The sequence below is a fragment of the Coprinopsis cinerea genome (genome assembly GCF_000182895.1).
Source record: "Coprinopsis cinerea okayama7#130 chromosome 11 map unlocalized cont3.11, whole genome shotgun sequence".
Classification (NCBI taxonomy): domain Eukaryota; kingdom Fungi; phylum Basidiomycota; class Agaricomycetes; order Agaricales; family Psathyrellaceae; genus Coprinopsis; species Coprinopsis cinerea.
The window spans coordinates 1,868,633-1,882,946 of record NW_003307534.1 but is presented as its reverse complement, the minus strand read 5'-3'; the positions used below and the strand labels follow the sequence as shown (position 1 = coordinate 1,882,946).

Below are 14,314 nucleotides of genomic sequence, written 5' to 3'. Positions count from 1 at the left end.
TTACAAGTGTAATAGTCACAGCCTGGCTGTCGCTTTTGATTCCGCAGCCACGGTTGAATCTTTACTTTCCTGGACGCTGACGTGCCCTTCCTCAGCACGGCTCGTAAGGGAATCATCAATGCTCGAGAGATGCTGTGCAGGGGCATGGTTGAACGCCAACGACCCCAGTGGTCTACTCCGAGGGTGGAATGATGAGTCGAAATCTCCACGTCGGATATGTGACCGACCCGTTGTCACTCGTAAGATAATCATCTGCGGGGAGAGCGCCTGAGGGAGAGAGTATTATTAGCTGGTCTCTTACTAGTGAACGCCGAGGCAAGCTTACTGCAAAGCTGAAATACAAGATTCCCGCCATGTTAACGACAGTTTCGTGTCTTATGTTTGGGAGCCCAGATTCCACTCGAGTCGCGTAAAGGAAGATACTGAAGATCACATCGAAGAGGCCGAAGATCGTCAGAGGTATTGCGGACTCAATCACGAGTCGCGCTGCAGAACTATAGCGACCCATCTCTCTCCCCGGAAGAGCTTTCGAGAGGGTGCGTTGAGCCTGAATGATTTTATACGCGATGAGGACTGTCGCAATCAAATTCAAACCAGCAGTAAGGGCGCTGTATGTGATGCTGATCTGCTGGGACACCAAGGCTTGGTGCTCGGAGCTCCCCCAAACTTTCGTAGCCAACCTGGTGAACTTTGCTATCGAGATCCCTTGTGGCATACTATCAACATCGACGGAATTTCCGAGAAGGGGGAAACGTATACACTTACCTATGAACGAAAGATAAATAAGGGAGGGAAGGACGATAACCCAAGGGACGTCATGCCATATAATGTAGCATCGATACAGCTGCAATGAAATCCCTTCAATTTTTCTTCTTTATCTATCGCAATCATAGCCATGGGCTTACCAGGAGCCCATCGCCCAAGGCAGTATAGAGGTACATTAGGCCTTGAGACACCGCAGTCATTGTCGTTCTGTTCAACTCGGTCCGTCTCTTGTGGTAATCCACTCCAGGTCCCGAAAAATATGAAATCCTGAATTCCTTGGCGATGTCGAGGAAGGTCGCAGCGGCGTATAGAGCCATGATGATGAAGCTGAGGATAATGTACGGCTGGCGTCCCTTCCTATGGACGAGAGGAGTCGTCAAGAACACCGAGAGTCCCATGACGAACATCAAGAGCTGCATGCCTGTGGCGAGTTAGGAATAGAGGACGAAGTCTTCCACTTAGACGCACCCAAAGCAAGCACAGCAATGGTATTACCCACAACGGACATCGCTGCTCTGTTGTAGGCATATTCCTCAATGAATTCTTTGGTAGCGGTAGACATGGCTGTCCGGGGTGAGTTCCGACTTCATTTCGACCAGCGCTCCCGACTCTCCCTTTAGTACTACTTATTCGCGTGATAGTGATCCAATTGCAAACTTAGGTCTGTTGATTCGTTTGAATAAGAAGTGGCTGACAGCGCCCAGGTGGTGGCACCACAGCGAGCTTCTAGTCGGCTTCTGGTTCTCCTCTTCCGAAGAGATCGTAGGCTTGCCTATTTTTGAAAGCTGGCGGTCGGGGCGCTCCACCTATCCTACATGAGTTCCATGAAGCCCGTCATGATCAGCCAATCTATTTTCTTCCACGCAGGTTGTTTTGGAGAAATGCCCTCAGGCTCTGCATAGTTCTCCAAGTTGGTGCTCATTGGACTTGATCTGCGATCTCCATTGGTTTACCGCATCAAAGCACAGGCAACAAGGGGATACTTAAGTAACACCAGGTGAGCGCATCATCGCGAAGTTCTGCAGCATAGATACCGTGGAAACGGGCTGCAGATCATTCCGGCATTGAATAGGCTTGGCGCCTATTGAATCTCGGGAACGGTAGCCAATGGAGTGACGGGAATAGAGCTGAATAGAGGGAAGCGCCTACCCTTCCTTGTATCGCGGTATGGAATTCAACGAAATCTTACGAACGCTAGAGTCCAACAACTTCTCGGCGGCTGTCATATTTAAACCTTCGTTACCATCCTCAAGGCAGACCATTTATGTATTACCAGGGCGCTCACAGCCATTCGAATCATTCGTTTCAGTAACATAATGGAACTTCATTCCTTGTTTAAGTGGTAGGTTTACCCTTGTGCTCCCTTGCACCCAGGCTAGAATCATCGCTAATTTCCGCCGTGATCACCCGTCCTTCCTCCACCTGACTCGAAAGTGAGTCTCCGAGGTAGGAGAATTGCTGTATGGGTCCGTTATTGAATGCAATGTTGCCCAGTGGTCTACTGTCGGGATTGAGTGATGTTTCGAGGTCGCCACGGTGAATGTGGGACCTCCCAGTGGTCACTCTGAAGATGATCATCTGAGGTGAGAGCGCCTGCCGAAATCCAGTCAGCCAATGCGGAGTTACGGTACATAGAACTTGGCCTTATGCTTACCGCAAAACTGAAATATAGCGAACTGAAGATGCTAGCAGCGGTGTAGTACGTGATGCTTGGGACCCCTTCAGACGTTCGATACGACCAATTGATGGCGTTGAAGATCAGGTAAAAGAGCCCGCAGATCGTCAGCGGGAGAGCAGATTCGATGACCAGTCGCGCCGCCGAGTTGTATACGCTCATGTTTCTGGAGGGAATCGCTTTGGCCCATGCCTTTTGGGCGCGAATAATCTTGTAGGCGATGAGTGCCGTGGCGATCACGTTCATCGCGACTGTGAGGGAGGTGTATGCGATGGTGATCTGCTGCGCTATCAGGCTCCCATTGGGAGTAGTCACTGTGACTTTCGTCACAAATCGAATGAAGGCGGTGAGGGACAGGCCTAAGTGCCAACTTTATAAGTAACTTTGATCACATATCCATGAAAGTGATCAGATGCCCCACCTACGAAGCCCAAGTATAGCAGCGCTGGAAGGAGGACTATCCACCATCGGTCACTCCAGATGACAAAGCACCGATATAACTGGAGGTCCTTTAGCCTCTACCAATAGAGTATGAAAAGCGGAGAAACGCTCACCAGAAGCCCGTCCCCGAGGATTACGAACGAGTAGAGAAGGCCCAAGGAAGTACTGCGCAACGATTCCGAGTACGCCTGCATCCTCGCGCGGTAGTAGGGCATCCCAGGCTCCGAGTAATACAAGAGCTTGAAGTTCATCGCAAGGTCGACGCCAGTCATGCACGCGAAGAGAAGGAATATGACGAAGCTCAGGACGATATAAGGAAACCGACCCTTTCTGCGCTCAATGGGCGTTGCGAAGAAGGAATGCAAACCATATACGCAGAGAAAGAGCTGGAGTCCTATGGCGGCGGTCAGCGCTCAGGACAGGACTTCGCGTAGAGTTCGAGGCAAAATGGATACTGACCCGTCGTACATATACCAATAATATCACTCACGTAGAAGGTCATTGCCGTGTGTAGGGCCACCCGGTCGACAAACTCTTTGCTAGGAGCCATGGATTTGCTGAGGGGAGGGATGTAGCGCTTGGGAAGACCTTTCGCGTGTTCCTGCCATTTATTCTCTCTCTCAGTGGCTCCACTTGGAGTGATCTGTTCTGCCTTCCGAAGTGAAAAAAGACTAATTCAGAGTTAGAAGCGCTCGTGTACCCACGAACTTTGAACGTGATGCCATCCTGGAAGTATTTCTGATCTCCACATTCTATGATGACCATGAAACGCGAAGGATTTCCACTCGGTACCGCTTTCGATGGCTCAAGCGCAACGCTCTGACGGCTGTCGCAGATCGTAGCGAAGATCTGCAGGCAGGAGTAAACCCTGAGACCCGAGCCAGAGCGTACTTAAATAGCTCTACGAGTGACGAGCAGGCTGATCGTAGCTCCAATAGTTGCCAAGGCATATTGAGCGCACACTTCCCATCTTAGGACATGTACCGGTGTATTCGTTTGCTCGTTTTACCACTCGAATGAGTAGACTCCTCTCAAACAGCCTTTTAGAACCGTACGTTACTGTACTGTACATCGGGGGTAGTAACAGAGGGCTCGGCGTTTCGCTTTTGACGACGCCATTGCTGTGTTGAACGCCCAGGAAGGACGCCCCTCCACCGATAAGCATCGTCTTCATACCGTGGTCCCACAGCTACGTTCAAATGTACACAGAGATCTTCAAGGAAGCCCAGAATTAGATCCTTCAACTCCACTGATGCCAATGGCTGTTCGATGATGGATGAATTAGACGCCCAGGCGCTCACTTACTCTGAGTTATCATGCTGAAATACTACGTGAGACCCCCTCAGACAAATGGATGGAGAATGTCCTTATCGTTCCAAGAGGGGACAGTGTAGAAATACTGTGGCAGCAAATATCGCCAACGAGAGGATCGAACTCAGGACTCTTTGCGATGGATTGTTGGAGGCTTCTGGATCAAGCAAAGACAAACACGGTCAGAATCTCACGACGGGCGTTGAAAACAACCATAATAATAATATGACCGCGACTTCCATGAACGATGCTGCTTCAAAGCACAGCATCGAGGATCAGGCCCAACGCTCCACTGCACCGGGAGGCTACTTGGATCCCGCGCGGAGACCAGTCACATACTTCGGCAAATTGCGGTGCTTGCGCTTGGGCATGAGTGTTCGCGTCAACGGTTCGGTCTGAATCTACTAGGGCGCCAATACTCGCAGCTCACTTCGATACCACTTTGTTTTGGTCGCCGAACATGGTCCCTTCGGCTTAGCTTTACGATCCCCGAGGAAGATATCTGCGACAAGCGATGGCGTCAAAGTCTTGACTTCGCTAGGGTATAAATGCTACCGATACAGTCGGTATTCTGGCAACGGGATATGGCTGTTTGGAATACCAAGTTCACCTGCGACGTGAACACCTCCGACCCTTCTGTCTAATGGGGGCCCTCTTCTCGTCCCTTCAGACTTGGTTGCTCGCCCTGGGAGTGAAGACTCCATTATTCATTCGACTGCTGCGCTGCCTGTGAAACCTGCTGCGGCGTGTGACGTCTCCGACGAATTCCTGTCGTCTTGTACGCGAAACTTGACTTGCTCTTCAGCTACGCTACTGGTATCAGTATCGCCGAGTCCACTATCGCTCGGCCGTCGTTCGGTCGCGAGCCTCCGTGCCCGTGTTCTCACAATGGCATTCTTCGCCGATGCTTCTGGACTCCATGGATGCCCCTATCAGCGTACCCTGGGCTCTCCCGGATCTCCATCACCATGTGTATGTCTTCTGCCAATGATGCCCACCTTTTACGCGGTGTGATAGCCTCCCGAGGCCTTCCAGGACTTTAATGTGAATGTGCCGTATGTATGATCATCACCCTTTGACTGTCCCTTTATTGAATGCGAATCCCTTCAAGTTCCCCACCCCTGCCCTAGACTATCACACTCGCGTACATGCTCCGGTACGTTCTCGATGTCGAAATTACCCCAAAGGTGCTCCAATTCATCAAGGTTCGAGTTCAAAAACGTACACAAACCTTCGCGAGCGAAACACGTTTTGATAGACGTTTTACAGTGTATGCCCCTTGAAGGGTTTTGTGATTCAGAGCCGCCAAGGACCTGGATTGTAGGATACATAGGGGTGTGGAAGGTGAAAGGGGCCTGGGGTAGGGCCAAACTTCCTGGCCGCTCCCATGTTCGAACCCAAGAATCTAAGGATTCGAGAAGCTGAAGGGTACGGAATCAAACGCATCCAAACACTCCCAGGCTCTTGGGAGCTTGGCAGCGTCATCGTCAAGGCCCTCCGCGATCGTCACAAATCGTCACAACCCCTTTCGATATCTGAAGTGTCATTCCTCAGTATCCTTGGCGGGCGCTAATTGGGCGGTCAGGGAGTATGAACCAGTGCGCATCGTTGATCGAGGCATGCTCGTCGAGTTTCTCGTGTAAATCAGGGTCCCGTATTGCCCAACCCGGCTTTCGACGAAGAGCAAGGTATACCCGGTGTACTCTGAATCATCGGAGATACATGCTTCCAATTCTTCTTGAGGGCAATCACAATGAAGGCAAGTTAGGCCCAAGAAACTGTGGAGCGCTCATAAGAGGGACTGACGCCCATAGACTCATTTGGTTCCGTACTTCCACGATTGGCAGGAATGGCAAGCTAATCGCGATGCCGCGCTGCGGACGTGGATGCAAATGACGTCTCTCGTCACCCTCTTCACTCCATTATTATCTCCCTGTACTCATCACGATGGGTGAACCCGTTCACGAGGCAATCGAATTACTTCCATTGTGCGCCTCGCCCTGTGCTCGCTGGAGGAAGTTCTTCTATCTCTCAATCCTGCATAACGAAGTATTTCGCGATGGGAAATTTACTATCAAGGCCGCCCATCGCCATGCAACGTCGAAAATTTTCGCCATCTAAGGTGACAGCTGGGTAAAGGGTTATGCGTACTATTAACCGAGTCATTGTTATGTTCGCGCTTGGACGCGTCCTGTCCCTCCCAGGTCCACCGCGCCCATCTCATGATCTTTCATATGCTTGTGACGAGAAAGGGAATCTTGTGGGCGTATCTAGGTGCAGCATTTTGAATGGTGATGTGTCTCCTTTTTTGTCGCCTTTCCTGTGCTGATGAAACACGAGGGTGGGACGGCATTCCCATGGCCGGCCATTTAAATCACTGGGGAGGAACCAGGAGGCCAAGTTGCCGGGCATCCCTTTCCCAATGTGATGGAAAGCTCTCGTTACAGACACAGCACCAACATCTGGGCTCACGGATCATGTAGGGTGAAAATTTCGTTCTGCCACCCATAGTTACACTCATCTAGAGTTTCTTTCGAGTGTTTAGGTCAAAGGCCTGTGTCTAAGCTCAAAGAGGCGCGCAAGGTTTTCATTGATCTCGACTGGGCCAAAGGTTCGAAAGGCTGCTTCCTGGTTCTTGGCTTTTGTTTATTGAGAACCCGTTGTGTGATAACCCCATCAGATACCCGAGATCTAAACGAAGAAGGTTTGTAGGTATGATCGGGGCCTTTGTCTACCTTCCCGATTTTCTTCCAATCACCGGCTTGGCTGACCCATTGAATACATATAAACCTTCCTTATTTCGCTTCGCGCCGAAATTTTCGTGACTCAGGACACCCTCGTTCCCTCTTTCTCTCCTCTTCTCATCTTCGAACGCTTTTAGCTGGTCTGAGCGAGGTTCGTGCACCCATATTTCAGTCCCCCAGCTTCCCAAACGCTCTACTGACCGCCCTTCCTCCCACCAGCACCGTCCTTTTGATCTAGACTTTCCCTTCCGTTCCGTTTTCGTTGTTGCATCATCCAGTTGTACATTCAAGACCAGAATAACACGAAAACATGACTACTTCCAAAAGCCGTCTCGCTCGTTTGCCCAAATGGATCAGCTTCTGGCTAGGCTATCGAGAAACACCCCCGCCCCCTGAGCCTGCTTACGCCGCTTGGCTCTGGTCCTTCATCGGTGCATTTAGCGGAATCTCCCTCGTCCAAGCCCTCTTTGGCCATGTTCCCTACTTCGTCAACAAGGGTGTGCCTTCAATTGTGTGTAAATCGCTTTCACCATCATGTCTTCGAGCTCGTTCGACGTTGATTTTCGTTTCTTTTTCTCGATAGGGAGCGACTGCCGTCCTCATCTATGGTGCGATTGAATCCCCTTTGGCTCAACCTCGCAATGTGATGGGAGGCCACTTCATATCCGCGATTATCGGAATCTGCATCACCAAGCTCTTCCTCCTCCTACCCACCGAAGAACGATTCATGGAGCTTTGCTGGCTAGCTGGATCCCTCTCGTGTGCGGTTGCGCTGGTGATTATGCAGATGACTGGAACGACTCACCCTCCTGCGGGTAAGCTAAGCCATATTCGTCTACTCCGAGTGTATAGCTGACATTTCATTTGTCGTCTTGTGACAATTGTTCTCCACTCTTGACGTTCTAGGCGCTACCGCTCTCCTCGCCGCTATCAACCCAGAGATTCGGCGCATAGGTTGGCTGTACATCCCCGTCGTCATCTTATCGTCGACGATCGCTGTCTTGGTCGCGCTGTTCACCAACAACATGCAGCGAAGGTACCCTACTTACTGGTGGACGCCCGATGACGTCGACGAGAAGAAGGGACCTATCTTGCCGACGGTCACGCCCATGTCCTCGGAGCCGCCTACTCCTACGGACTCGACGGCCGTTTCGAGGCGAACAAGTATCAGCTCGTTCGACGGCAACTTCGATTTTGAAAAGGAGCTGCAGAAGCACCAGGACAAGATTCAGAAGGCCCAGGAGGAACGAGACAAGGAGGAGAAGGAGGAAAAGGAGGCTGTGAAGCCTGGAGATCACAACGTCTAGACCTAGACCTTTGTTCGCTAAAGTGTGTGCTCGCTCTTTCCTCATGCCTGCGTTCTTTTTTTGTTTTCCTTTGTTACATATCTTCGTTTTCGTCTTTCTCACCCTTATGACCTTCCTTTGTCGTCTTTATCCTTATTATCCTTTCATTTCGTTCTTCCTTCTTCCGGATTCAAAAGTATGCATACCATTCTCTCGACCTTCTCGAGTTCTCTACTGTAGATAGACATCCTTTAGACACCTGAGCATGACAGCGGAACCTATTATACCCAACCCTAGAGTAGCATCGTCTCTTTCTATCTACATATCTAATATATTATTCCAGTAGCATACCACACACTCGTTCCCTGTCTATCCTTACTACCACGTTTATCACGTTTCATCCCAATCACGCTCCTTTGTAGACTTTAGATTCCCTTAGATCATCTTCCTTTTTTTCCTCGTCACACTCATTGTTACCGCCTGTATCGTAGATTTTTCTCGTGCTTTGCTTGTGTATCCCACTCTTTCTTATTCATCCAAAGGCGTGACATCCCGTGTTTTGAATTGGGTAACGCTGTCCCTGGAAGTGGAGTCAAGGGGTCCATGCCTCTGGGCGAAAGTACCTCGTGGTGTGGGTATGATAAATGTACCTCGTCTTTTCGGGCACGGGGGAGATCTGGTAGTATCGGCATTCAGCATCTCTGTGCATGTTCCGTTGGGTCGGGCGCGATCTTGAAAGGAAAAGACTTTGCATTCGAAAGAGGAAATGGCACCCCTGAGGATCCTGATCCGGGAGTCGGGGATTCAATCGGTGTAAAGTTCACGGGTTTGAACTTCGTTTTCAACCTTGTTCTACTCCTCTACGCCGTTCTATCCCATCGTCTTGCGCAGCAGTGAAAAGGTTGTACATTTGCTAGAAATAGGGACTAAATGTCTAATCCACGCCTTAGGACATGGCACCACCAAGCACGAGACGCGAAACCAGCGGTCTTTCGAACGCCCTCTTCGAAAACGTATGTCGCCTTTTCGAACGTTTTCTTTTTATAAGAACTTTCTCACTTTGATACCCAAGCTAACTCGCAGGACTGAATCTGGAGACTGCAGAGCCCTACAATCTCTGAACGAGAGATTTTTGAAGATGTCCCCCCAGCAAAAGATCGCGGCGGCCAAGGCCAGCTTTCGCAACCTCGACAGCCCATTTCCACCACCTGTGGCGATGAGAACCGATCGTGGAAAGAAAGTACTCGAGCGCGCCGCTTATGCGCTAGACTTTTACGGCCTCCTTCACTCGCACGCCGTGACCCAGGACGACGCGTTTCTTCTTGATGCCATTGCCGAACTTTCCTTGGAGCATCTGGACCAGATTATGTCGTGGTACAGATACACGATGCTTATCGAAGGCATTAACAATGTCTTCAACGGACTTCAGGTGATCTATCACCTCATTACCAGCGGCAACAAGAAACTTCGATTGGCGATGCTCACATCCCCAAGCGTCGCAGAAGCCGTCATTGCCGTCGGTATTTCCACAGTTGGTTTTTACCAGCCTCAAGATCTGTCGTCACAGTTTCTGGAGGTTGTCCAGGCTTGCGTCTGGCACAAGTCCTCTAGGGCGTTGCTCTTCGACGGTCTGATGGCTCTCGCTCCCACTCTCCGACAAAAGTTCATTCACAGGACTGTCAAACTCATTGGCTTCGTCGGCACATCTATCCAACGAGCTTCACCAGGAGAATACGTTATTCAGACTCATATCGAGTATCTAGTCGGCCTCAGGGATATCTTCGAGCAACTAGCGGATGACTGGCGTCTCCTTCTCTGCCTACGAGAAGAGCGCTACCTTCTCAAACTCACCGCCTTCATCCTCCACCAGTATCCGAAGGTCCGAAGACTCTCCCCCCAACCAGACAAAGATTTTCCGCTCCAACTTACCACGAACCTGATCTGGATGACATTCCGATCCGCGACCCAGCAACGAATCCATGCCCCCGCGGCCGTTCACCAACTCGTCGCAGGGGGTCTTCTTACGGAAGCAATCAGGTGTTTGCACAGGGTGACGAACCCGTGCAGTTTGGGTGCCCTCACCACCATGCTTCACACAACCTCCGCCTACATGGCTTGGTCCAAACGTGTCGCCAATGCGGTGAATGCCGTCATGAAATCGCTCGATCCTGGTATAGTCAAGTCCCTGGAGGATCGCAGTCACCCTGACAATGAGAGTTGGCTGCAATTCTCGAACCTCGTGGGACTGTGCAGCGACAGTGATAAGACGCCTCACAGTGTCGTAGTCAACTGTCAGAATTTGATGGTGAGCAGTTCGCTTCGTCTCCTAGGGACTGTAAAGTGAATCATCGAATCCGTAGCATATAGACTCCGGGCCCCAGCGTGGCGGTTCGGAGTCCGTCGAGAATGTGAAGACGTGCTCGGGCTGTCGGTCGCTTGTATATTGCTCGGAGAGGTGTCAGGAAGAAGATTGGGCGAACCTGCACCGGTTCGAGTGGGAATCGCTTCAAGATTCACGCAGGGGTATGCTTCTTTCTCGTACTTTACAGACAGCGATCCTGATGGTCTCCTTACCTATCAGGCCTCGTGAAGGAAAAGATATGGCCACCTTGGTACACCCGTATCCGCGCCATGCAGCTGATCTCGGGTGTCATCTGGTCATTCCGAAAATCACGCCAGACGAGGCTATTCCAAGAGGTCGCTCTTGTCGATATGTCTCCTTCCTCAACGGTGCAGGATCTCGTGCATATCATCGGCATCTTCTCATGGGGAGGTCAAGCGGTGCAAAGCGTCGACGCATATCGTGAGCAGGTCTCGAAATTCGACCTCTGGTCGCCCACCCGTTTCGAAAAAATCTTGGACGAAGTAAAAGCTCGCAAACTCCTCTTGTACGACTTCCCCTTCGCGTTTGGGTGCTCGAAGATCCATGTGCTGTGCGCATACAAGTATGATGAAGCTCGGAAGAGTATGAAGACCTCGCAAGTCTTCCACTTAATGTCGTTTTTCGAGTGAGTCTTTCAGTTCTATCGGCCTTCTTTACTCGTTGAGCTCAGCTGACTGACTTGAACTGTAGATGTAAGGAAGGGGAACCAGCCAACCTTTCGCAGTGCCAGGATGTCTGCTGTTACTGACCTTTGAGGATACGAATACGCCCAAGTGTTACTGAACGCCTGTGTATTTGGTGAATGCAACTCTTGACTCCCGTTCGTGGCTTGTCCGGCAACCTTCGCAGAGCAGCGATACCAGTCCCCAGGGGCTGGAAAGAAGTGGTTCATCCCATTCTGACTCTCCATCTCGTCAGTTGCCAGTCGCTCCGTCTAAAACCCTCGTCCCCCCGGAAACGCGCGTTTGGTCTATGAACGACTCGCTCATGCATCCACCTGAAGCGTCCGGAGTACCACACGAGCCGCACCAAGGAATATTGTCTCTAGCTATAGGGCGACCAAAGGTAAAGTTACACACAATCTACTCGGTACATCCCGCCTTCCCACAAGTACACTCTAGTTGAGGAGGCTCTATCCGAGAAAGCCTACCAAATCAAAAAATCAGCGCATGTCCCAATCGAGTCTCATAAAGAAAAATCTATCCCATAAAAGAAACTTATCTCGTAAAGAAAACAATACTCACTCAATCATAACCATCCCAAACGACAACAGTAGTGCACCTCGTCCATCCCTATGGATAAGACAAAGCAAATGCAAATGGATAGCTCCAAACGCAAACTTGAACCCCACAAATCCCATCTCGTTGCGCGGGCGGCCAATCTGAAGTTGATTCTCCACCGAATGTCCAGTTCGTAAACCATCCCCTGAACCAGGCTGAAGTCGTGACCCAGTTGGAACCTGTAGACCATCCAGTGAACCAGTCCGAGGTAGAACTTCGTCTACCAAAGCATCAAACCTCGCTTCGGACCACAGATGAAGGTTCTCAGCCTGTCTCCGGTACTCGTCGATACTGAGCACCTGCTCGCCGTCGCCCGTCCATATCCGTCTGACGTGTATCCGTCGTTGTTCTCCGGAACCCGGACGTTTGAGAGCTTCAGCAAATGTGTCTGTGTGCTCTTGGACGACCCGTTGAGCGACAGCGTAGATGTGTGCTTGGATGCGATGTGGGATCCAGATTTCTTCTGCTTTTAGACCTAGGTATCCTGGGTGAGTGACTGAATGAATGGACGCCAAGTAGGAACTGGGACTTGCGAGAATGTTGGATGCGTTGGGCTGAGCATTCGAAGCGGTGTACCCGACTCCAGTCCTCCTCTTGACACTCAGGGCTGCAGTAAAGCACGGAATGGCATCTAGAACAGGTCTTGAGGCTATCATTCGACCTTCTATTCGGACGATTCCGATGCTATCGCCACGAAGCCACGAGGGCTCCGAATGAGCCCCAACATGCACTCGACAAAAAATAGAGAAACCACACGCACCTCGACATTAAAACACGCCACAGGATCACACCCCAGCCTATCCCTAGCCCCAATCGTATACGACCTCGCGAAAACCTGAAAGATCTCATACAGCCCGTAGCCTGTACCAGACCCCGGATCCGACAACCTCCTATGCACACTCTCCTCAATCGCAATAAAATGGCCCGCGAACAATGCTCGAATCCGGGGGTAGCCGAGGAACGAAACGAATGTGAATATCGCTCTCCGGAGGGCGTGCGTGTCGCCGGGCGTTTTGCTGGCGTCGATTGCGCGGATGAGGAGTTCAAAGAGACCTTGCTCGAGGAGGTCCGAGACGATTCGAGGTCCTTTGGATCGATGCCGCTGCGCTTGTTCGAGGGCTGTGTGGGTGAAGGCCCCCACCAGCTCGCAGTCGACGTCGACGTACCCACCATCACCACCACCGCTCGAGGCTTCATGCAGACTCTGCACCACCTTGAACAAGTTCTGGATGTACCGTTGCCGTAAAAGCGTTTTGCTGAACCGCTGGTCGCTCGAGAAGTACGACAGGCTTGTGGAGAGGTAGCGCCGCAGGTTCGCCATTTCCGCTGGGTACTCCGCGTGCATGCCGCGTTTGGTGTAGCGGTTGAGGAAGGAGAGGCAGATTGTGAGGTTGGAGATGAACGAGTCGTAGAGGTGGGGCGAGGCGCGGATCTCATCCAGCACTACCTGCCGTGCGCCCTCGTGGATAAGACACGTATGCAAAATCCCCGAGAGCGCTTGTAGGTGGCGTAGCTGGACGCTGATATGGACGCCATCCGCTTTGAAGAACTCGTCCCAGGTGAGCAACGCGATAACCAGATCGATGGTCTGCGGCGAAGACACGAATGCCGCGCGGAGACGTTGCGAGACCTGCGTTATCTGTATCCACGAGTAGAGCGCAAGCGCCAAGAAGACTGCACCCCTCGATTCGCGTGTGGGTTCATCTGGACCTGCACTCCGCCTCCGCAGCGCGACGTGCTTTGTCCAGGATACGATAGTCGCGGCGTGGTCCACCAGTATCTTCGCAGCTCGAAGGGTGGCTCCTTTGTCCTCAGGCTGGCTGAGCAGCACAGTATTGAACGCGGCATCAGCGAGCGATAAGATAGTCGCCGCTCGTCCTTGAAAGCGGGCTTGTCCAACTTCACCACCGTCGATACTGCTTCCCTCCGAGTCGATGGGGGAGAGGGAGGAAAGCAGAGCCTCCACGCCATCTAGCCTTCGGTGCAGATCCGATGGCCACTTGTCGACTATAGCTATGAGCTCCTCGATATGCGATTCGGATCCCAGTTTCACAGAATTCAACAACTTTTCCCCAGGATAAATAAAAAAGGTGAGACAGGTTTACGAAGGAAGAGAGCTACCAGAAAGGAACCTACACTCTTGAACAACGACTCTCTACCCGCCCGCCTCCTATTTCCGTGATTGACCATCCCAGCTTCTAAGCGCCCATGTCAATGCTCTTTTGATCACATGGCAAGGGGTCACAGATTTTTCTTACGTTACTTGGTTGTGATTCGTATGTTTCAATGGTGTGAGGAAGTGTCTTGACACGTCGACGGCGGGTCCGAGGTTAAATGGCAGGCCTCATGGAAGTTGAAAGGAAGCAGGGCACGAGTGAATGACCCCGACCATTCCGGCGACTCGGACCCGATTGGTTGTTTGCTTGGAA

The 14,314-nt window shown here is 51.4% G+C and overlaps 7 protein-coding genes across 7 annotated transcripts; 4 read left to right on the top strand and 3 right to left on the bottom strand.

The window, feature by feature from the left end:
• Positions 1–15: 15 nt before the first annotated feature.
• Positions 16–1,327, bottom strand: CC1G_08962 (hypothetical protein; the record flags this gene model as incomplete). The annotated part of the gene is made up of 5 exons (XM_001838746.1): positions 16–267; positions 326–705; positions 766–844; positions 906–1,186; positions 1,234–1,327. The coding sequence occupies 5 exons, from the start codon at positions 1,325–1,327 to the stop codon at positions 16–18; spliced, it is 1,086 nt and encodes a 361-aa protein (XP_001838798.1).
• Positions 1,328–2,100: 773 nt separating this feature from the next.
• On the bottom strand, positions 2,101–3,831 carry CC1G_08963 (hypothetical protein; the record flags this gene model as incomplete). Its single annotated transcript, XM_001838747.2, has 7 exons — positions 2,101–2,358; positions 2,420–2,799; positions 2,862–2,940; positions 2,995–3,275; positions 3,356–3,529; positions 3,586–3,730; positions 3,787–3,831. 7 exons carry the CDS (start codon positions 3,829–3,831, stop codon positions 2,101–2,103), a joined length of 1,362 nt encoding a protein of 453 aa, XP_001838799.2.
• Positions 3,832–4,417: 586 nt separating this feature from the next.
• Positions 4,418–5,516, top strand: CC1G_15750 (hypothetical protein; the record flags this gene model as incomplete). The annotated part of the gene is made up of 5 exons (XM_002910275.1): positions 4,418–4,580; positions 4,863–4,970; positions 5,016–5,164; positions 5,210–5,247; positions 5,462–5,516. The coding sequence occupies 5 exons, from the start codon at positions 4,418–4,420 to the stop codon at positions 5,514–5,516; spliced, it is 513 nt and encodes a 170-aa protein (XP_002910321.1).
• Positions 5,517–5,579: 63 nt separating this feature from the next.
• Positions 5,580–5,765, top strand: CC1G_15749 (hypothetical protein; the record flags this gene model as incomplete). The annotated part of the gene is made up of 1 exon (XM_002910274.1): positions 5,580–5,765. One exon carries the CDS (start codon positions 5,580–5,582, stop codon positions 5,763–5,765), a length of 186 nt encoding a protein of 61 aa, XP_002910320.1.
• Positions 5,766–7,246: 1,481 nt separating this feature from the next.
• CC1G_08965 (HPP family protein) lies at positions 7,247–8,243 on the top strand (the record flags this gene model as incomplete). The annotated part of the gene is made up of 3 exons (XM_001838749.1): positions 7,247–7,447; positions 7,520–7,751; positions 7,843–8,243. The coding sequence occupies 3 exons, from the start codon at positions 7,247–7,249 to the stop codon at positions 8,241–8,243; spliced, it is 834 nt and encodes a 277-aa protein (XP_001838801.1).
• Positions 8,244–9,360: 1,117 nt separating this feature from the next.
• Positions 9,361–11,234, top strand: CC1G_08966 (hypothetical protein; the record flags this gene model as incomplete). The annotated part of the gene is made up of 3 exons (XM_001838750.2): positions 9,361–10,527; positions 10,583–10,745; positions 10,804–11,234. The coding sequence occupies 3 exons, from the start codon at positions 9,361–9,363 to the stop codon at positions 11,232–11,234; spliced, it is 1,761 nt and encodes a 586-aa protein (XP_001838802.2).
• A 611-nt stretch (positions 11,235–11,845) lies between these two features.
• CC1G_08967 (hypothetical protein) lies at positions 11,846–14,198 on the bottom strand (the record flags this gene model as incomplete). Its single annotated transcript, XM_001838751.2, has 4 exons — positions 14,144–14,198; positions 14,022–14,083; positions 12,646–13,950; positions 11,846–12,592 (listed from the first exon to the last, which is right to left on the bottom strand). Exons 2-4 carry the CDS (start codon positions 14,073–14,075, stop codon positions 11,846–11,848), a joined length of 2,106 nt encoding a protein of 701 aa, XP_001838803.1. The 5' UTR covers positions 14,076–14,083; positions 14,144–14,198.
• Between the last annotated feature and the right edge of the window lie 116 nt (positions 14,199–14,314).